General features: G+C 37.0%; 1 protein-coding gene across 1 annotated transcript in view; it reads right to left on the bottom strand.

The window, feature by feature from the left end:
• Positions 1-24,255, bottom strand: part of CPS1 (carbamoyl-phosphate synthase 1) — a 127,453-nt gene that overhangs the window by 87,862 nt on the left and 15,336 nt on the right. Inside the window, exons 2-9 of the mRNA XM_042950028.1 lie at positions 17,402-17,511; positions 13,495-13,639; positions 11,881-11,970; positions 9,900-9,956; positions 6,522-6,614; positions 3,674-3,763; positions 1,833-1,961; positions 720-826 (exon numbers count right to left, since the gene is read on the bottom strand). Coding sequence (XP_042805962.1) covers positions 720-826; positions 1,833-1,961; positions 3,674-3,763; positions 6,522-6,614; positions 9,900-9,956; positions 11,881-11,970; positions 13,495-13,639; positions 17,402-17,511 — 821 coding nt within the window. The remainder of the gene's footprint in view (positions 1-719; positions 827-1,832; positions 1,962-3,673; positions 3,764-6,521; positions 6,615-9,899; positions 9,957-11,880; positions 11,971-13,494; positions 13,640-17,401; positions 17,512-24,255) is intronic.

Below are 24,255 nucleotides of genomic sequence, written 5' to 3'. Positions count from 1 at the left end.
AAATTACACTGTGAGAAAAGTCACAGATTGTTAATCCCAATAATTTTAGCAACAAAAATCAATTCAGGAAGCTTTGCTGTGTGTTAAATAGCAGGTTTATTAAACTTGTACAATTTTAGAAAAGGGAGAACTGCACTCATAACAAAAGTTAAGAATTGCTCACTAGCTTAACAGACAAATATAAGTGATTTATTTTAAGGGAGCTAGGTAATTTTAAAGCCAGAGAGTGTGGGGGAAATAATAAAGAGATGACTCTGTCCTGAATTATTCTGAATTACACTTCATGCAGAGGGGGGGCCGTGGGGGAAAGCTCCATATTAAATAAATTGGCATCATGTGGGGTCAGAAGTAAAACCAAGAGGACCTGAAGACTTCCCAGTTCTTAAGTCACACTAGAGTCCTACAATGTTAGAAACCAGAACAGTTTCCCTTAGAATATCATTTGATAGTCTATCATTTGATAATGTCATTTGATATTACAACCTCAACTTATGCCAAGGGGAGGAAAATAACTTTAAACTACAGCAACGTTATTGTTAGAGAAGGCTGCCTTTCAAAAAGGTAATAAAAGTGGTATCGGGTAGTCAGACAACTGTGAACCATGTAATAGTACAGTTAGCTGTTTTTTCTGAAGAAAATGGCCTGTAGTCTTTTGCGTTTAGTTATTGACAGCATTGCAGATCCAGTTTGACCTGTAAACAGAAGCATAACTATCTCACCTGTTGGCCATGGACATCTTGTAGGTTTTAGCACCAGCAGCCAATCCTGTTATTAAATTTCCTGTACTGATTCCAAACAATGGCTCCTTACGATCACTCTCCAAAACCTAATACAGGGAGAATGTTTATGAACTAGAGTACAGTCCCCGCACCGCCCCCCCCAAATGCTGCCTCTGAAGGAATAAAAATGAAGCATCCTTTTTTTTCTTAATTAACAAGAAAATAGTAATTGAATAAACAGTTAAGGCTAAAGGGGCACCGAGGTGGCTCAGTCGGACGGGCATCCGACCCTTGATTTTGGCTCAGATCATGAGCTCACGGTAGTGAGATGGAGTCCCTGTGCTGACAGCGCAGAACCTGCTTGGGATATTCTCTCTCCCTCTCTCTCTCTGCCCATCTCCCTCTCATGTGTGTGTACCCTCTCAAAATAAATAAATAAACTTAAAAAAAAGTTATAAATAAGAACATGAGGGGTGCCTGGGTGGCTCAGTCGGTAAAGCGTCCGACTTCGGCTCAGGTCACAATCTCGCGGTCCGTGAGTTCGAGCCCCGAGTCGGGCTCTGGGCTGATGGCTCAGAGCCTGGAGCCTGCTTCCAATTCTGTGTCTCCCTCTCTCTCTGCCCCTCCCCCGTTCATGCTCTGTTTCTCTCTGTCTCAAAAATAAATAAAACGTTAAAAAAAATTTTAAAAAAAAGAACATGACTGACAAATTTGTAGCATTAGAATTCAATAAAGTGTACTTAATAAACTAAACAAAATGTAATGTTTCTTTAGAAACCTGAAGGTGTTGTAGGTACCAAAGTCATGGTGAGAAACGTGAATTGTCATTTTACGACTGTACAGAGAGACACATTGGGAGGTTGGACTCCTGCTCTCTTGAATCGAGGACACAGTCCCAGTTACTTTGCCTAAAGAAAGGTTCCTTTTGCCTCTGGTACTCTCTCCTCCTTGTTTCCTCCCATACCGTGTCTGCTGACACTGCCTCAGAGGCCATAGACAGGAGTGGAAAAGAATATGGGAATACCTGAAATATATTACAGCCTTTGTGACAGTTACATAGCAGAGTCCCTCCACCTCACACGCAGATACACACTACCCCCAGGAGCACTGTACCTTTTTGACATTCTGAATTAGTGGTTGTGCAAGAGCTGGGTTCCCGGGTCCTCCAGCAATTAAAAGCCCATCATACTCCATGTTGGTGAAATCATGATTCCAGGGAACTAAATGCACTTCTGCTCCTCGCTAGAAAAGAAATGCAAAAATAATCAATTTAATAACATTTTTCTTTGCCAAAGTAGAATTTTGCCTAGACCTTCTCTTGATTAACCACTCCCTAATGGGGAAAAAGAGTACATGATTCAAACGAATAATGCTGAGTGAAAAATTCTTTGGTGGCTCACTGTATTTTGTATAATATAGATGGAGCCAGTGGTCAACAGAAAGTGAAGAAAAAACATGTTTAAAGTTTTGATCCTGAAAAAAATAATGTACTTTCCCATATTACAGGAGGTTTCAGAGCCTTAAAAAATTCCTGACTGGGCACCCAGGAATATAGGTTATTTTCACAAGCTGTGGTAGAGAGTTATTTAAAAAAGAGAGAGAGAGAAATCCATTTTCTGCAAAATTATGCTAGTCTACCTCTCATCTTTTTCAATTTTGCTTTTTTTACCTGACCAAATTTTTTAGCAGCCTTCTTTCCTAGCGTTTTCTCATATTATCTGTAGTATATGTATTGTCATTGAATAATTAGAACTTTTGTATATAGAAGTGGGTAGGAAGACATCTTTGATGGTTTCCCTAGAAACATTTCCTGAGACAAGAATTTGAGAAAAAGGAGTTTATTTGGATGGGTTTCTAAGAAGTGACACTGTGACACACGCCAATAAATTATGCATTATCAAGTTCTGTAAACACCTAGAGCTTCAGCCCACTGAGGAACTCTGAGTGTGTAGACAATCCACTCTCAAGATAGTTCAGTCATGGGGCAAGAGTCGAGATATTTACACACTGAACTTCTCTTGACTTTAGGTAGGGGGTGCTCCAGGGATCATTAATTCTACAGTATTTCCTGCCAGTCAATAGGCTCCAACCAACTAAAGAGAGCCCTCAAGCAATGAAGTGCAGGCCTCTGCAACTGGAGGATGGGCTAAATGCCCTATAATGGTGAAATGAGAAAGAGATACAGATAGGTCATCGACAGCATCTGCTACTGAAGAGTCCATGCAAGTTTTTATTAATAAAATGGGCCAGAATTTAAAATCATGATTTAGATCATTTGGCTGATACTCTTGAACGAAGAGAAGGTGAATTGAAGAATTCCTCTGCACTCACAACTATTTTGGTATTATGGAAATATCTGTGTATGTGCGCGTATGAGAGAGAGAGAGAGGAACAGAAACAGAAAGACATAGGTAGGGAGAGAGATGGAGAAGTGGGATAAGGAGAAATCCCAACAAAACAGTATTTAAGGAAACATCATAATGGTTACATTCTCCTGCAGAATTTTTAACGTTTAATTTTAATTGGTTGCCTAAGAGTTTATATGAAGCAATGTGAAAGTTTGTACTCTATCAGGGCATGATCCCTGAAAACATTTGTCACATAATAATTGTACTCCAATGGAGGAGTTCTCCAACTGACTCTCAATTTTTGGTCATCTCTACACTCAAAGAAAATAAGCATGGCATGTCTCAGAATGTCAGTCAATGAGTGATAAGAAGTCATCACTCTTCTGTTTGTGGCCTTTAAAGATTTTTTAAAAACACACTCCACATCTCTAATTTTAACAGGAATAAATTTTATTTTGTAGATCAAAGAGAGCAAAAAGAGAATGGATCCCCTGACATTCTGAGAGAACACATTAGCTTTCTCTGAAACAGAAAAGGGAAATCAGTTTCACACTAAAAAGATCAATATTACAAATCCTCACCCTCGAGATGCAACAAATTACTTACCTTTACTAGAAGGCGAATTACATTGTTTTTAATGCCACAGTCTACAGCTACCACTTTTGTGGGGTTTCCTTTGCCATACACCTTGACATCCTGCCATTCGAAAAAGCAGAGAGTGAGAGGGAAGGTCTAGCTGTGAGCAGCACACCAATATCATAAACACAACATATCATAACACCTGAAGATGCTTAGCACTTAACATTGGTAACAGGGTGATTGCTGACTACTAGGGAGTGACTGGCAATTAACAATCAATGTAGAAGAAAGGCACAGCAAGTGCCACAGACTGTACCTTTTCTTATGAAGCAAAGGGTACTTTGCTGTTTTACATAAAATGTAGATTACAGTAATAACAATGGTCCCTGAGAAATTGGTTGCTTCCATAGTTAACAATAATCTCTCCCATGATTTGCCTCATTAACAACCAGTGGCAATGGAATTTTCAAGTATTACCGCCTGATTCAGCACTAGGCAGATGTGGTAATAGATACATCATGCTTTAAATACCACTTGATCTTCAACTTGTAATAAAGGCTGGATGGGGTAGAGCTGTTGTGCATTAGGCTTATGCAGTGGGGCTAATGGATAAAATCAGGATGAGAATCGGATGATTGCTAAGCTAGTGTAGACCACTGGTCTCTTTAGGTTACTATGCATTTATCCGCATTGAAATGATAGGCTTCATAAAAGGATCCCCAAGCATATGATAATCATTACCTACATCTTAAGCACTGCTTGGAGTCAGACCCATTTTCACAGGCATTTACCCAAGAATCAGTTCCCCAAAGTCATAAAAGGAGAAATAATAGAAACAGAAAGCCTAGAGGACTGGGTGCCCACACGGATTTCAGCTTTGAGAATTAGCTAGTATATTCTGAATTTAGGATGATTTCAATGTTTCCAAAAAGTTTTAGATAAAAGTTGCAACCTGGATATTTGAAAGAGTATTTTACTTTAACTGAAATATCTACTCTCTACTCTCCACTCTCCGCACACTCTATAGAATGGGAAATGACAATCCTTAGACTGTACTTGAAAAAATATATATAAAGTTTGTCACATTTTTTTCTTTAGCTAACTATCCTAAAGAAAAAATACCCCATTCTTTCCATGATCTGCAGAAATTATTGCTGAGCTGATCTATAAATGCTACAGATAATCTCTCTCATCACATAATTTGAAAAAGTATATACTTATTTTTAACCTTAGGCTTCTGCTACAAAATAAAGCAATATTACCATCTAGTTGTAGCTACATCAAATTGCAATTACAAGACAATGAACTAAGTTATCAACCATATCCAAATAAAACTCATAGAATATAGTCTGATACAAATATGCATTTTATCACAGTTACAATGAAATTATTTAATTGCACCAAGCATCAAGAAACAGGGACAGTTTTCACCATTGCAATCTCTCTCTTCATATGATGTATATAAAAATACAGGTAGGCTCCTTTTTTCTAGTCTCTACACAAATACATTATATGCTCTTCATACAGAATGATAGCAGTTTTAAGCAAGAATTCACAGACACATGAATATATGAATTTGTATTATGACTCTTGAAGAGAGGAATATGTTATGCAGTGTTTTTAACCTCATTACCACAGAATTTTTTTAAGGTGAATTTCTCTAGGCCAACATTTCTCACATGTGGAAAATCCTACACTAGATCCCCAAGGTAGCTCTCAATTCTAAAAGGAAAAATAGCACTTTTTCATGCTGTGTCTCAGACCAAATCACTTCACAGGGAAATGTCTAGAAAAAAAATACAGAAAAATAGTTCCATGCCATTTGAATGGACAAATTTTGGAATTAAAAACAAGAGATTACTGCATATGGCATGATCAAATTTCAAATATATAAACAATTACATATAATTTAAAATTCACTGTCTTTAACAACTCATCTTTCTTATGCTTCAGCATCCTGTGAATGCATGTCTGAGCCCAACATCAAGGCTCAGTACTGATTGTCTAGGACCTATAATCCTTGTCTCCCATTTCCATGTGAATAGAAATAGGAACAGGAATACCAGATAATATCAACATGTGTTTTCTCTGAGGCTGACATGCTATTAATCAGGCAATTTTCAGTCCTTTAATAACATTTTCTTAAGAAAAGGCCCTGGTGGGGGCACCTGGGTGGCTCAGTCGGTTAAGTGTCCAGCTTTGGCTCAGGTCATGATCTCATGGTTCATGAGTTTGAGCAGTGAGTCGGGCTCAGTGCTGACAGCTCAGAGTCTGGAGCCTGCTTTGGATTTTGTGTCTTTCTCTCTCTCTACACCTCCCCCACTCGTTCTCTCTCTCTCTCTCTCTCTCTCAAAACTAAATAAACATTAAAAAAAAGAAAAAAAAGAAAAAAAACCTTGGTGGGCCAAAGTTCTCACAGCTGGAATTCTTCATGAAATGTTGTTCTCCATAGCCATTCTGATTGATGCTAGATCAATGCAAGTAAAAGTTACTAACTTTAAATTTTTGTTTTAACGTTTATTTATTTTTGAGACAGAGAGAGACAGAGCATGAACGGGGGAGGGGCAGAGAGAGAGGGAGACACAGAATCAGAAGCAGGCTCCAGCCTCTGAGCCATCAGCCCAGAGCCTGACACGGGGCTCGAACTCACGGACCGTGAGATCATGACCTGAGCTGAAGTCGGACGCTTAACCGACTGAGCCACCCAGGCGCCCCAAAAAGTTACTAACTTTAAACGGAATGATTTGTATATTTCAGGTGCTATGAGATCCTTTTTTCCCTCAACTCTGGTGCTTCAGGAAGATGACCTCCGCCTCAGTGAAGATTTTGATATTACAAGAAATAAAACTACAAAATGTGAAGGGAAATCTCTCACCTTGGTTGAAACCTCAGCGATCAAATTCTGCTTATTTGGATCCACGAAATCCACAGACTGACCTTCAAATTCAATCTTCCCGAGCATGGTACCCTGTCAAATCAAAAAATTAGACAGTTAAAAGGGAGCAACGGTCAAGGTGCTAACAGGATCCATTCACAGGGACCTACACAGCAGCTCCAAGATCTAAATGTCTTTAGAACTACTCAAAACCATCAGCAGAAAGAAGATCCTCATCTTCTCAACCTGGAAAGATGCATGGTACATTTTGAGAAATGCTATGGGAAGTACAATTCATTTTTTTAGGGCTGAGATTGTGACCTGGAGTAAGCAAGATCAAAAGGCATCAGAATTCAGGCCTCCAAGCTCCAGACGGTGCCAATTAAACTATTTAGGCTACCTATTCCCTTAGTGCATATGACCTAAAGATCGTTCATGGGAGACATGGACAAAACAATCTATTGAGAAGAAAATAAGAAATCTAAAAATTGTAGAAAATTGAAAAGAATGAGAATTAATTACATTATGATAGTAAAATTCATTCACAAAAAGATGTGAAATGCGGGCACCTGGCTGGTTCAGTCAGTAAAGCATGTGACTCGATCTCAGGGTTATGAGTTTGAGCCCCACATTGGGCATAGAGATAACTTAGAAAGAAAGAAAGAAAGAAAGAAAGAAAGAAAGAAAGAAAGAAAGAAAAAAGAAAGAAGAAAGAAAGAAAGAAAGAAAGAAAGAAAGAAAGAAAGAAAGAAAGAGAAAGAAAGAGGGATGCCTGGGTGGCTCAGTCGGTTGGGCGTCCGACTTCAGCTCAGGTCATGATCTCATGGTTCATGGGTTCGGCCCGCATCGGGCTCTGTGCTGACAGCTCAAAGCCTGGAGCCTGCTTCCGATTCTGTGTCTCCCTCTCTCTCTGCCCCTCCCCCACTTGCGCTCTGTCTCCCTCTGTCTCAAAAACAAACATTAAAAAAAAATTTAAAAAGAAAGAAAGAGAAAGAAAGAAAGATGAAATGCCAAGTAAGTCATCAATTTTGAGAAGAAGCATTGAAAATATTCACTGCTTTAGATATGTAAATGTCCAGGTGTCCTTAAGGACCTGAACTTTAAAGAATGTTTAGACCTCTCTGAAGTTTTCACAAATTAGCCTTGCTAGCTGAAGATGGCAAATGTTTTCTTATTATTAGCAATGTCTTGAGATTTACTTATTAGTAAGTCTAGTTTTTTTCTATTTAGAAAAATGGCATATTACATTTAGTAATCAAGACTTTATTAGGGGTGGGAGGGAGTCAAAATAGGCAAAATTGATTTGCCTTTCTCCAAGGAAATTACTGCATTGAAGGAAAGAGAAAGAAGCTTTTGTTTCCTTTTGAAATGTATTCCTTAAGGGAAGAAGTAGTCACTTGGGAATGAGTGAGGGTAGAATGTACCAGCACGTCATTCAAACATGATGGTTATTTTGATGTGATTATTAGACCAGAGTGCTACCTCGCACTCTGGGAAAAAGAACTATAAACCACTTTTCACTTCCACGCTGGATTATTACATTTCATGATGGTCTCTATTTACTCTTATCATCCAAATCACAGAATTCCTTGACCATGTTTATGGATCCCTAATTTTGAAATGTGGTTTTCAGTTCTCATTCCCTCTTTTTTTAAAGCATGCTGAATGAAATACAATCTTACCTTTCAACCTAAGATTAACAGAACAGAAAGTCACAAAATATACATTTTTAATATGAACCAACATAGTCAAATATAAGAGGCAATACTACTATTTTACCTGTGCTGATCCATTCAGCCTATTTTTTTAATGTTTATTTATTTTTGAGAGAGGAGTGTGTGCGTGGAGGAGGGGCAGAGAGAGGGAGACAGAGAATCCCATGGGTCTCCCGCTCAGGAACTAAGAGATCATGATCTGAGCCAAAAATCAAGAGTCGAGAGTCAGACACTTAACTGACTGAGCCACCCAGGTGCCACTATTCAGCCGGATTTTGAGAACGTAACCACCTGTGATAAAAGAGGGTTCATCTTAAGCCAACATATCACATGAAGAGTACAATATAGTCTTCTAAAGCATTTTTCCAAATCATTAGGCTTGACTATATTTTTATTCACCCACTGATTCCGCAGCCCAAATTGAATTTCCCAATTTTATTCCCTTCCCATTCAAGTAGCCTTACCACTGTTTACTGCTCCCACAATACCACTGGGTTAAGAAAACACAAGAATCAACTTGGGATGTACAATCTCATTAACATCTATTCTCAGGAAAATTATGAAGGAGGAAGTAAAAGCAGAGGTGAGGGACAGGATATTGTAAACTCTCACTGTCCTCCTTCTAGTCATGGGTATGTGGTGTGCCTTATTTACAAAGAGCTGTTTTCAGAAAGCTGTTCTTTCTGTGTACAGAGATCCTATGTCAATATACTTTCTAACAGGGAGTCTGCAACAGATTTGCTTGAAGAATCCATTTCACTTTGCAAATGTATCATTTATTATTTTTTCTTTTTTATGTAATATAATTCAATGAAAAAATTTCAGTGGCATTTGGGGAATTTAATTCATAGTAGTGAGGTAAAGTGTCTTTGTGTTTTGGGATGTGAAGATTTTGTGTATGAAAAAAAAAAATAGTGTCCTCCTCTCACAACAAGAAAAAGCAAGCAGATGGTGATGAGATATTGTCAAAGGAGGGGTCAGATGTTTCAGCTATGAGATGTGCCAACTAGAAGTTAAACTTACCTTTTATCACCTTGGTCTTTTGAATAGTCTTAAGAAAGAGTATATAATTGAGGTAACGTATGCAGGGCTCATTGTACACACTTATGAAATAGAACTCACTAATTTCACAGATAACCACTCCAAGGAAACCGAACAAATAACAGCAAAAGTATTGCACACTTTCTAGTTTACATTTTTCAGCATGCCAGCATTCAACTGAGGCAAAATTATGCACCTGGTTACCTCCTCCACTGGTCTCACTGTCACATGAGCTGACTTATAAAGGCCTTGACTCACTGGGATAGTGAACACCCAGTGGGCACTCAATATCCTGCTGCCAAGTGAATTAATCTCAAATCCATTCAGCAACAAACATCCCAATCAAGTATTAAGTCTGAAAAATTACATTAGAAATAGTAAAACAAGATGACAGAGGACCAAATGACAGCAATTGGCCAGATTTGCTCTTTCATACTGTTGGATTCCCTGAGCACTGAGAAAAAATATAATATTTAAGTTTATATATAGAGAGTATAGTATATATATTTTTAATTTATATATATAAATTATATATGTATATATAAATATACATACACATATATAAAGAATTATATGTACACATATAAAGAAACATAGGGTTGGCTAAAGATTATGATCATACCTTATCCCGAATTATTTTAGTCAGCATTCTTGTATCCACTCCATAAATTGCAGGGACCTATAAGAAAGAAAATTTGTAGTGACAGTGAAATTGGAGGAAATAAGATCCAGCATATTGTTTTCAAGTTACAAACTTAGCATCATCTATCTTCTTGAGCAGTAAATAATTTCCCTACTCCTTCTTTACTCTGACCCAGGGTGACTGTGTTGTCAGAACACGGTAAATTGCTGTTCCGGTTGGGAACAGGACTCTGAATACCCAGGACCTTCCACAGAATAAAAAATGAGAAATTCTGAACATCAATCTTCTGCTATAGTTTTGTTTCTTTTAACACAAGATGTTAAAGAGGCAATGTTATATATTTATATTATTACATGTATTTATATAGATAAATAATGGATTTGTGAACTGCAGAAGCAATCGTATGTAAATACATGCAAATCCATGTTTTGAGCCAAATGTTCCTACTACCTACTACACACTCAACACATTTTTCTGAAGGTGCTTGCTAAGTAATCAGGATGTAATAAGTTTGCCCATCCTATTAGGAAATCAGGCAATACCACCATTTGTTTTCTTTTCTTTGAGTAGTTTGGATAGAGACAGATATGGTAAAATAAAAGGGCGATGAGTTAGGAATCCGAAAAATAAGTTCTAATTTCTTTTCTTCCACCATTTATTTCAGTGATGTTTGAGCAACATGTTTTTCCTCACCTGTACATACATAGAAGGAGGTGAACTGATTACTCTCTTAGATGCTCTTCTACTCTATTCAAAGTGCATTTTTTTTAATTTTTAATGTATATTTATTTACTTTGAGAGAGGGGCAGAGAGAAAGGGAAAGAGAGAATCCCAAGCATGCCCTACGCTGTCAGCACATAGCCCCACAAAGGGCAAGATCTCACCAACTGTGAGATCTTGACCTGAGCCAAAATTAAGGGTCGGAGGCTTAACCAGCTGAGTCACCCAGGCGCCCCTATTCCAAGCACATTTTAAAAACAAACTAACAAATCATGAATTAAGTTCTTGCTCAAACTGTTAGTTCTTACGCAGAGCAGCTGTCATATCAGTTCCCTAATGACACAAAGGAAACACTAGAGCGAGGGTCTCCTCAATGACCATTACAAAAATTAGTTGTCTGGGTGAGGGAAGTAAATTCAGATAATGGTTGAGAATAAAATAGTAGTAATTCAGGGGATGACATAAATGCCTTCTTCTCCCTTTCAAAATCTAGAAAGAATGAGACCCAGGAAGCCAAAATTAAGATTTCTTGATTTCTCAGAAAGGAGCAACATTTAACCCCAATACACAGATGCTCATTGGCGTGGCAGAGCTTTGTCGGAATCATATTCTGCCAGTTACGGGCCCCGCACCAATCCAACAAAAAGCAAATCCAGCAACACTGGAGATGAAGCCAAATACAGCAGGTCCCTTAACTTTAAGTACATCTGACATTCAAACCAGGAGAATCCTGTTACTTTATTACAAAATAATACTTAAACTAAGGAAAGTATAAGATAACATTTTTAGCCCTTTTCACGTAACTACTTCAAATAAGATTATATCTAATTATGCATCATAGAGTCACAACGTTTAAGCTAAAAGAAACAACAGCAATCTGTTTATGCTTTCATAAGAGTTAAAGATTCAGAAAGTGTGGTATGGTTACACGACCTGCACAAAATCACACAGCTAGTTGATGGTAAGGCTGGTACTAAAAGCCATTACAGAAATACATACCGTGGTCCTGGGTAAAAGGGGATGGGGAAATTAAGTGGCTCAAGAATATAGAAAATTCTAAAATTTTCTCTAGCCCCTTTCCTCAAAGAGAAGTGCTACCAAGCATGTGCCACCTAGTGGATTACACTAAAAATATGTGGCCCTCAGGGTTTAGAAGAGAATTGGTCTGAGAGAGAGAGAGAGAGAGAGAGAGAGAGAGAGAGAGAATTAGTCCAGACAGTGCAGCCTGCGTATTTCTCACCTTTTCTTCTTGTAGCCACTGCCCAAGACTCTTGTTAGCCAGCCAGTGGTGGTAGTCATTGCTATAGTTCAGAACCAGCAAACCTGCAACCTAGAAACAGAGTTGTTTGAAAGGCGTGACCACGAAATATTACACAATTCTTGTGACTTGTCATAACAGTTTGCATTTTTTTTAAAAGGTTTATTATATCCATTGATACAAGGCTTAAAATCCTTGGGACTTGAAGGAAAAGGAACAGGATCAACATTTTTCTCTTAAAATACATCACTGTTGCCTTAATCACCATGTTGAGGAAAAGTCTTAGCCCAGTTGCTAACTCCTGTCCCCGACTTCTCAGCACCCTGGTACCTTTTCTCCATGGAATTTATCAATAATCTAGTTAATAATCATTTGTTTAATGTACATGAAGAATAAATAATTTTTGGCTACATTTAAAGGAGACTGAGAAATATGGGGAAAATTGTGAGAAATAGAATTAATCTAAATGATCAGTCCAAGTCATTCAAAAATAGAGTGGCAAAAAAAAAAAAGAATGAAAACATAGAGTGATTAATTTGGAGTATACATTTTTTAATTGTTTATATGGTCCACATTCCTAATATTATCCAAATTTATTTTGATTAGGAAATCTTAATGTGTTTACTTTTAGAATGGCATACAAGTTATCTTTTATTCATCCTCTAAATAAGATAAGATTAAAAGGCAAATAGTTGATACAGAGTTGATTACCAAGGATCTTTTAAAGGGTAATTCATCACCATTTCTTGCAGCATAGTTGTCATTTAGACTCATAACAACATCTTTCCAAATTAAGCCAAGTTTCATCCAAGGCATTAAGAACAAATGCAAAGTGTCATGAAAAATGAAATTCAAAATAATGTTATGTTAAAAATTATTCTCATATACATAGGAATAAGGTTGAGAACATGAGTTTAATGGTTTGTACTACAGTATTAGAGAGAAACTTTGCCCACCCTAGATTCTTAAAAATAAATCAACTATCCCCCCTTCAGTTGAAACTTCTTCTTTTTTTATGTTTATTTACTTATTTTACATATTTTTTTAATGTTTATTTATTTCTGAGACAGAGAGAGACAGAGCATGAGTGGGGGAGGGACAGAGAGAGAGGGAGACACAGAATCTGAAGCAGGCTCCAGGCTCTAAGATGTCAGCACAGAGCCCAACGCGGGGCTCAAACTCACAGACCATGAGATCACGACCTGAGCCGAAGTCGGACGCTTAACCGACTGAGCCACCCAGGCGCCCCTTATGTTTATTTATTTTTGAGAGAGACAGAGTGAGAGTGAGCAGGGGAGGAACAAAGAGAGAGGGAAACACGGAATCTGAAACAGGCTCGACTCCAAGCTGTCAGCACAGAGCCTGACGCGGGGCTTGAACTCACAAACTGTGAGATCATGACCTGAGCTGAAGTCAGATGCTCAACCTATTGAGCCACTCAGGCGCCCCAAGACTTCTTGTTTTTTTTAGAGTAGACTCCACATCCAACATGGGGCTCAAACTCATGACCCTGAGATCAAGAGTTGCATGCTCTAGCGACCGAGCCAGGCAGACACCCCAGATTGAGACTTTTTAAATAGTCGTCACTGGCACTACCTTAATTCCATCAGACTCCAAATATTTGCTGAGTCCCAGTTCATCCAGGGCAGTAGTGTCAGGGGCTCCACCATTCCCAATAATGGGATTGGCCATGGTGAGAATCTGTCCCTTGTAGGCAGGGTCAGTAAGGGCTTCTGGGTACCTGAGTAAACACGTCAAAAAATTACCAACAAAAAAATGCACGTAACTACAAAACTACAACATACATACATGCTCTTAACTATTGAACCCTTGAAAATGACTGAACATGAGATTAAAATCCTGTAAACCTGCTTCTAGATTTTAGAAAATCTAGAAGATGAAAATGTATCCCATGATATGACTGATATGAAAAGACAAACTGATTCTTTTTTTTTTTAATTTTCATTTAAGTATAGTTGACACACAGTGTTGCGTTAATTTTAGGCCTACAACATAGTAATTCAGCGTCTCTATGTGTTATGCTCTGCTCACAAGTGTAGCTACCATCTGTCATGACACAAGGCTATTACGGTATCACTGACCATATTCCCTATGTGGTACCCTTTATTCCTGTGACTTATTTATTCTATAACTGGAACTGTACTTTCCACTCTCCTTTACCCATTTTGCCCTTCCCCCACCCCTCTTTCTGGCAACCGTAGTTTGTTCTCTGTACTTGTGGGTCTGATTCTGCTTTTAAAACAAATGGACTCTTAAGTACTAAGGCATATTCTCATGTAATTTTCATTCCCTCAATTTCTTAAAATTTTTAATTCCTTACAATTTCCTTCACAGGGTCTTCATTGTTTTTTTAAATATTTTTTTTAAGTTTATTTATTTGAGAGAGAGAGAGAGAGAGATTGCATGCACACAAGCAGAGAAGGGGCAGAGAGAGAGAGAGAAACCCAAGCAGGTTCCACACTGTCAATGCAGAGCCCCACGTAGGGCTCGAACTCACGAATGGTGAGATCATGACTTGAGTCGAAACCAAGAGTCAGACGTTTAACCGACTGAGCCACCCAGACGCCCCATAGAGTCTTCATTTTTTAAATATTGTTCTATTTAAAGTTTGCAGATATCCTGAAGTTTCCACTTGTCTACCAGACCTGAGTCCAAACTAATATTCACTGTTAGGGCCAATATCACCAAAACATTAACTGTCAAAAATTTTTAAGTTTTTAAAAAAATATCATTTAGGAAACTGAAGAGAATCCTTATTACATCAATGGTGGCTGCATGGGTATATATGTTTATTAAAATTCACTGAACATTTAAAATGAATGAATTAATATCTATACCAGAATTAATAACATAAATGTAGTAGGTTTTTATTTTAAAGTCTGGAGAAAGGGAAAAATAAGGATACATGTATTCTATGAAAGAATTACTCAATGAAATTGATTTTTAACATAGCTTTAGAAAAAGGTATATCAACTTAGTTGATATAGAAAAAGGTATATCAACTTGGAGTTACTATCAACTTAGAAAAGAAAATCAACCCCACAAAAATTGACCTCAAGCACTTCTGACTTCTAAATCAAAAGACTCCAAACAACTAATTTAAAGTACTGATGTGGAATTAGGGAGGAATGCATTAGGTCTTTATTTTAAAATTAAAAACACATAAATTCTAGGGGCGCCTGGGTGGCTCAGTCGGTTAAGCGTCTGACTTCAGCTCAGGCCGTGATCTCACGGTTTGTGGGTTCGGGCCCCACGTCGGGCTCTGTGCCGACAGCTCAGAGCCTGGAGCCTGCTTTGGACTCTGTGTCTCCCTCTCTCTCTCTGCCCCTCCCCTGCTCTCTGTCTCTCTCTCAAAATAATAAATAAAAACACAATACTCTCATTTTTATTATATATATATACATATATATATGCATATATATCACTCTTATTCTTAGTAGTAAGGAACATTATTCCAGTAAATACCAGGTGTTATCTATAACTATTCCATGCACTGGAATCTATTGCAAGTGTGGCCCCCTTCTCGCATTTTCACTTTCTGTAGAATGAGTTAAACCAAATCTTTCTTGTAGATTATTAGTGAAAATGAATGTAAGTGCTAAGGGGGACAGAATCAACAACCTTGAAACCAATACAGTTCAACACAGGAAGTAGTCAACATAAATTCTTCAACCCCATCCAGACAAGCTCCTTCCAGAACTACTTTTGTCAATAGAACACTTAGTCTTTCAGCTCAGCAAACCCTTAGGTGACTAGGTGCTCTCATACTTATCCACACCTCCATCAGCTAATTTCTCAGATGCCTTTCACCTGTCAGGAACTGCCAATTTTTTAACCAAGGCTTACACACAATAAAAATGCATTTCTTGAAGATGAAAAACAAAATAACACCTTTAGTTACCAACCACCTTACTGAGTGAGCCACACAATGAATGAAAACAACAGTTCTCAATGGAAAATAGGGTCCGTGGACTAATCTACTAATGAACGCTTTTTCTTACATCAGAAACATCTTTAATTAATTTAATTTTACTTCCCTTTCTTCTTTCTTTCCATAAAAGAACTGGCCATTCCCTTTAAACATATGCTTACAATACTCTCTCCAGTAAATGAATAAATACAGCTTGTCCTAGAGAACTGCAGCATTAGAAGCAAATTAATCCATCAGGTCCTGTTTGACTTTTGTGATGTGACAAGATTTATTACCCATAATCTATCACAGAGAAGAAAACTCTAGTGCCCTCCATCATTCTGATCTATATTAAACAGTTGTCTGTTGGCAGGTATATTAACACAGCTAGTAATTAGTGCTGTCGAAAAGCTTAAATAATTGCCTGGTGAAGCAAAACTTTGCAAACAGCTTTCATACACTGTAATTTAATGTTCTCACCAGTGGAACTATTTTAAAACCCATCTAATATTCTTTATTTCAAACGGAGAGCCAAGAGTTTAGAGAAGAATATATGTTAATAGTATAATGGAAGTTTGGCCAGTGGATAATCTCAATATCCATTAACTCAATGTGTCCGTGTCTTTATAAGGTTAACTGAATTTTCCCAAAGAATGTATTAAATATTCTATGCTATAGAAGTTTAGTCCACCAAGTCTCTAATGGAAACCTCTTGAAACCCTCTGGTCATATTTTTCAAAGAACTCATATGGTTTTTTTTAATCCCAACTATAAATTACTATCTAATCCAGCCCCCTCATTTTTGTATGTGGAAACTATGATTCAGAAAGGTTAAGGGATTTTCTCAATATTGTATAACCAGTTGTCATTGAAGTTTAGACCAGAACTTCAGCCTCCTGGCTCCCAGAGGAACAAATATTTGTTGGCTAGATAAGAACAGCTACGTGATTTCTGTAGCAGCTCTTATCTTTGTTGCTGTATATCTATTAGCAGATCTTAAATACTAAGTTGGGTTTCAGTTGATAATTTTGAAAATGTCAGATCTATGAACCTGCTCTCCTTTTGATTGCTTCAAGAAAATAAATGTACCTGTTATTTCGCCTTTCTTATTACAGTGTGAATTTACATAGAATATCTAAGAACTGTCTCAGCTCCTTACAGTAGTTCATATTAGATGTGCAAATCTGACTCTTAACTTCACTGAAGGAATGGCACTAGAATGAGACACCCATCCTTTTCCTTGCTCCATACCTTTCCTTGCAGAAGCCATTTAGTAATCTAACAGAACCTGTCTCCTCAGACCCTAGTTTTCTAGAATTACTTGTATTCCTTATTTCCAGGGTAACACCAGTGTCCATGTTCTCTTTCATTTACAGCAGCAGGGAGGAGTTTGTGTCTCTGCCTTCTTTCCGGGATGGCTAGACTAGACAACATACAGGCGCAGTGTGATGTCAGGACAATATGCAATCTTAGCACAATGTGATGATTTCAACCTACCACCATGAGTAAGATCATCTCGTTATTCCTCTGCATAAAGGAAGAATAAAACCTTGGCACACGAGCATTACTCACCCTGCTAGGCCAGTATTAAAAACCACTTCACCAGCAACAGAGGATGGATGGCCAAAGGAGTAGCCTTTCATCTTTGTTCCATCTTCCAGGACGATGTGTGCTGTCTGTGCCTAAAGGAACAGATTCACGAATCTTAGCAGAATACAAAACACGAGGCACATCTAGTTGAAAAATATCCAAAGATACAATACGCAAATGTATTAAATAAATGTACAGTACATTTGATGAAACCGTACTGCCTATATTTGGAGTTGTGCTCCTGTTCCTTGTCACTTTTCTTCAAACCTGTGGCTCTTGTCACTGGAAGGTGTTTTATTTTGTTTTGCTTGAAAGAGGAACTGCAGCATGTTGATACATTGTATATTCCGAATCTACTTGTAGAGTTACTGACAATCCAAAAATATTTCAGTTGAGCTGAAATGCTATGTGTCTATCTTTTGCCCCCTTAATATTTCATAGCTATGCTCAAGTATAGCTTTAAGGGAAGTTCATGAGTTTGCAAAAACATTGCGTATTGTACCAGACAGCTCATCATCACTCTGAGGTTTAGAGCTAGAAGGAATCTTCAAGATTATCCATCAAATTGTGTTCCAGAGAACTCTTGTATTTGATTTCATGCTCCCAAGGCCTGCCCCTCCACACTAGCTTTATGGTCATAAAGAAGCTGAAACCTTATCACTCTATTAATACCGACACAGAAGCAAGCACTATGAAACATCTAAAAATAGATCACATTATATTTTTTAGTAGAGTTAATGATATCCATGTCTGGTTCTCTTTTTAGAGTCCAAGGAATTCTGAATTTGATAACTTCACCATGCTAATCTTTGAACTAGCTTCTGTAAATTCTTGGCTAAGAAGACAGACAATGAGGAAACTTATCTAAGAAGCAGACATTGGCCACTCTTCAAAAATACCCTAAATTCTATTGTTGAAACAATTTAGGTCAAATCTCAATTTCCATAAAATTCAGGGAAGAGAGAAATGTGTTAAACTGTACTTTGCAATTCAAAATATAGACTCTGTAAGAAACTACAGGACAAAATAAGTGAAACATGGTTTTAAAAAATAAGATGAGGAAAACCATCTCTGCAAGAATTGAGGAAATTTGATTAATTTTTAGCATAAATTTTTAAGATTGAAGATGGCATTATGCTTATATTTAAGAGTGTTTTTCTTAAGATATACACTGAAATACTTAAGGATAAAATAATTTCCTTCAAAATATTCAGGGGTTAGGGCAAATGGGTAGAGATATGAAACAAATTCAGCCATGAGTTGAAATTGATGAAGTAAGGGAGATCAGTGTGCAGGTCCTTCTGCAAAGATTAAGTGCGGCCATTAAAGAGAAACATGAATTCTCTACTTGATTTCTCTTACATTTTTAGGACTGGACTCATAGTGTCTAACCCTTTTGCACCCTGCCATCCACACCCACCCACCCCCACACACACACCAACCTGGTATATAGCTGAAACTCAGTAAGTGATTTCCAGACCTCTGTTACTACATTCCTCTAACTTTGCAACAGGCACTCAGTTATTCAAGTGCTAAAATGGAAAACCCTGATTATTTTTCTATAGAAGTCTTCTCTGTAGAAATACAATGTGTCTTTTAGGTACAAAGTCCACAAATCTCTGGCCATTGGAATGATGCTCTTTGTATAAAGTAGTGTTTGATCATCTTTAAACCAATATACCCTGTGCCTAAATATTATTTATGTGTGGGTATGCATACACACAAAATATTTGCAAGCAAAATATTTTAGTATTTCCTATTACAATTGATATGTTTGGGGCACCTTGGTGGCTCAGTGAGTTAAGCAGCTAACTCTTAATTTCAGCTCGGGTCATGATCTCACAGACCCTGGGATCAGGTCCCGCATGGGGCTCTGTGCTGACAGTATGGAGCCTGCTTGGGATTCTCTCTCTCTCTTTCTTTCTCTCTCTCTCTCTCTCTCTCTCTTCCCCCTCCCTCCCTCCCTCTCTTTCAAAATAAATAAATAAATATATTAACTTTAACAATATTTTTAAAAAAAGAATTTTCTTTAAAAAAAAGATTATTTCTCTCTTCTCCTCTACCCCTCCCCTGCTCTCCCTCTCTTTTCCTCTCTCAATAAAATAAAATAAAATAGACATATTTAAGGTATTTCTCTCAACCAGAAAGTTATTGTTTTTAATTGGAGGTACTATGCATGGATTTAAAACACATATTTCTGAGAAATGTGGACAAAATGCTGTCTGCATATCTTATATGTGTTTCTGACTATGAGTGTGTGTGTGTGTGTGTGTGTGTGTGTGTGTGTCCATAGGCAAAGTTAGCCAAAAGAATTTTGTCCTTTACTTGGCGTAAAAATTACCTTTGAGATAAGTTTTTGTTTTATGTATAGTCTTGGAACCAGTGTTCGAGATCTCAAGCTTGACACTTTACCTTTGAATAGTTATTGTTTATCTTCTCAGCAACTAAACTAAAAAAGCTTTTGGAATTACTGAGCACAAAGGAAACCACGATGAGTAATTAACGTAATATGAGTGATGACAGGACTTCCATACAAGTTCTGGATTCTGCTTCTATACACAGGAAGTCAGCTTTGCATGTCACTTTTTCTAACAGCATGATTCTCTTCTCTCGCATTTCATTTCAATTTGTCAACTATTGTTTGTTTACAACTCAAGACCCAGGTGGAGGATTTTAGGAAGTAAGAGTGCTAAAATTATTACAAGCTAATCAAATGTCTATGGTGATAGTTCTCAGTAGGGGTATTTTTAATGGGAAAATTTCCCACATATCTCTGACATATTTCACTAGGCGAAACTCTTTGGTCCAAGTAATGAAAATTCACTGTCAAAAAAAAAAGTCTTCTACTAAAAATATTTTCTGTTCTTCAGGAAGTCACGTGTAACCTACATGCTTTCACAAAATGGAAGGAGGGAAGCAAACATTTTCCTAAACGATATATAACTTTGATAGAACTTATAATAAACTTAGTTGGCAAAATGAGAGCCAACTACAAATTTTCACTGTTTTCTATACACCAGTTTGTCTATCCTACTCTAAGCCCCACCTGCCTAAAATATCATCTCTGTTTTCATTTTTCTTTCTTTTCTCTTCTCATCTAAGAGTTTTAAATTTTCTGATCTCTAGGTTAGGCACCATCTAATTATTTTAAAGAAAGGTAAAAATTAACATAAGCAAATCCAACTCCTGCTAGCCTGTTCCTACAAATCTATTTGGTATTTTTCTTTCTCTCTCCATGGGACTGGTTTCCTACTTTGCTTTCAGTCTTTTAAAGATATATTTGAGGAGACATTTACTGTTGCCCGAAATAGTCCCTGAGATTCTGTTCAATATGTCTTTTTGATCCTTTAATTATATTTTTTGTTCTTTTTGGCAGCTTTTATAGATCTTCCAATCCTCTTTGTCACTACACATTACATTGTTACAAGGCTTCTGTTTATTGCCTATAGTACCCTTTATATTCCACTTAACTACATGGGCCTCTGATGAGTTTAAAATGATGAGTGCCAATTGACTTATCTATGAATTGATAGAGGAACTCTGAACAAAGAGCTATTATTTGGAATCCCCTCTTCTAGCTAATAGTTCCCCAAATGCTATTTCATTCCAATGAGTCCAAAAGAAATCACCTTGTTACCATTATAAGATATTTTAGTAGCCTCAGTCCTAGTAGAAAGATGTCCGTAGCCTAGAAATTAGATGGTAACATTAAGTGATAATTTAAGTGCTTACTGCCAGAGCACTTTAATACTTTGAATGCTAAAAGTACAAAGGAAACCTTATTGAAGAGAAGCCTATACACTCATAGAATGTCAGTAATAGTAACCAAGTATAAATAAATATGAATTCTACTAAGCAAATGACCTCTATCACAACATGGTCTCTGTGTGTTTAATAAAAATGTATATGCCAATAATACCATTTAGACATTCCGTTCAAAACGTCATCGAGCTCCTACCATGTGCCAAGTCCTATCCTAGTCTCTGGAAATACATGGACAAATGTCCCCAGGCATCCCCTCTAACAAAAGGAATAGATATGTGCATGAATGCACTTCTTTCTACAAAGAAGAAACCTCAAAAAGAATAGCATTGAAGCACCTAGAGATACAAAGATACATAAAATATCCTTTCCTTCAGAAAATGTCTCTTTAATACAAGAATTCACCCTTCCTTTTCCATCTATGCTTTAAGTAATAAAAATTAAAATTTTACAGAGGTGCCTGGGTGGTTCAGACAGTTAAGCATACGACTATTTTTTTTTATTTTGAATGTTTATTTATTTTTGAGAGAGAGACAGAGAAACAGAGCACAAGCAGGTGAGGGGCAGAGAGAGAGAGAGGGAGACACAGAATCCAAAGCAGGCTCTAGGCTCTGAGCTGTCAGCACAGAGCCTGATGCAGGGCTCCAACTCACGAACCTGAGCCAAAGTCAGACCTTAACCGACTGAGCCACCCACGTGCCCCAAGCATCTGAGTTGATTTTGGCTCAGGTCATGATCTCAGTTCATTTCGGCTCAGTTCATGAGATCCAGCCCTACTTTGGGTCCTGCACTGATGGCATGGAGCCTGCTTGAGATTCTTTCTTCCCTTTCTCTCTCTACCCTTCCTCCACTCTCTCTCTGTCTCTTGCTCACTTTCTCTCTCAAAATAAATAAATAAGCATTAAAAAAGTTAAAATTTTATGAAAGAAATTCATGTCAAAGTTTGAATTTAAAGTCCAAAATTTAAGGACTCCTTCAAGTCTGTTCAAATGTCATCCATGCTCTTGGCGAGACCTACCTTTACCGTTCTATTTAAAATTACAGTATAGCCCCAGTGCTCTGTTTAGTCTTTCCTTCCTTTATAGCAGTCATTACCTCCTAACATATTATCCAGCATCTTATTTATTATCTACTTCATCCCACTAGAAAACAAACTTCATGTGGGCAGAGTATTAGGTCAGCTTCGTTCACTGGAAAGAAGTAGCCAACATCATTTAGTAGTTGATCTAAAGCCAACATCAGTGCCTGGCACAGAGTAGACAACTGTTTAATTTTTGTTGTATGAATAAAGACTCACTGAGTATAAATCTGAAGAAAATAACATAATAAAATATTGGAAATCATTACCATTATCATCATTATTATTCAGTTTTTAGTTTGTTCAAGGTATGAAGTTAAAAATAAGAAAGTACTTGTTTTGAGTTGCTTTTTCAATATGCTTACCTAAGAATGCTTTTCTATAACACCTATAGTCTCATAATGTGGGGATATTCTATATGCTAACTAACTAGAATTTAAATAAAAACTCGAAACAAAAAAAAATAATGTGGAGATCTGGTGTTGGGAAAGAGATGTGAGTGGCATTGAGGGAAAAGAGGGTGAGGAAGGGAAAAGTCAGTGGCTAGTTATACCAGGATATGCATGCTGAGTATGTGGTATATAAGTGTACAAACCCATGTTGTGCTGAGTTAAGACAAATATCATGATAATTCAAAACAAAAGATCATTTGTATCAATTTACTAGGCATTTCACATGAAAGAGGCTGAAAGCGCTTGAACTACTTAACAAACTGTTTCATTCCCTATTTCACTTTGTAAATATAGACACAGAATGAGAAAACTCTCCTTACCTAGTATATTCTACAATATTGGTGGTATGGGAAGAAAATACTGTTTTATTCTATTTAACTTTAGGATAATTTATACAAGTGAATCTTGAAGAAAAATTATTTTATGTTTCTCATATTATTCTCAGATATTAAAATATGAATTTGCTGAAGCAAATTCAAGCAAAAGGTCTAAGGTGAACTCAAACGGATCAAAAGTTATTTTGAACACTGAAAACTATTTACTCCTTGATCACCAAAATTAGTTGAATAAACATGTATTATTATCCACCTTGCTCAATTAGAAATTGAAGTCTAACTTGCTCTTGCCTCTTTGTTAATCGTTGTAGAGCAATACAAGCAAGCAATAGATTCTAAAGCGAGTTGAATCTGACCCTGTTTGGTGGAATTGTGAAGGATTTTAGTTTGGTTTGCTCTCACTAGACATGGGAAACAACTATTATCCTTCCAAATGTGAATACTTATATGAGCATTAATTGCAGATGGCTACTTTGGATTTTTCCATGTTTTTCTTTTTTCTTGTTGTTGTTGTTGACCTGGGGTGAACAAGTCTCAATTCTTTTCGCATGACTTTACAGTTCTTCATTTTCCTTTTTCCCCTCTCGGTCTTTAGCTAATATTCCAATAACTTTTCTTAGTAAAACCTTCATGAAAATTAAATTCCATGTGTGAAAGGATCCACTTAGTGGCTTAATTTTAACTGAGTACTCATTTTCATTATACTGTAATTCTTCATCACTAATTAAATGCATATGAAATTACAATAATATTCTTCAAATCTCAAGATCATAGCCAGCAAAAAAACTTAACTTTTAGTTTACTACCTAATTTTAGATTTAAGTACCTCAAAGTCAAATGACTAGTTAAATGTTGTTGTTACAAACTTTTACTTATGTTGACTCAACCAAATTCACAATAAATTTCTGAAATATAACAAAGAAGTTTTGGGTTTTATCTGTACAAGTCTTCAGCTTAACAGTTAAGAGATATTTAAACTGCTTTAGTTAATCAAATGTAAATCAATCCTTTTTCTCCACTCAATGTCATTTATCAACCCAACTAAAGGTATAGTCCTTTAGCCTACTAAAGGTAACAAGGAGAGAAACTTTAGAACAAGGGACAGCAGAATAAGAAGCATCTATCTGGGACTCTCATTTCAATAAGGTCAGTCACATTGGGTTTGGCAAATGCTTAGATCACAGATTTTGAAAGACAAAATAACTATCC

Source organism: Panthera leo, chromosome C1 (genome assembly GCF_018350215.1).
Source record: "Panthera leo isolate Ple1 chromosome C1, P.leo_Ple1_pat1.1, whole genome shotgun sequence".
Taxonomy (NCBI): Eukaryota; Metazoa; Chordata; class Mammalia; order Carnivora; family Felidae; genus Panthera; species Panthera leo.
This window is presented reverse-complemented; position numbering and strand designations above follow the sequence as displayed.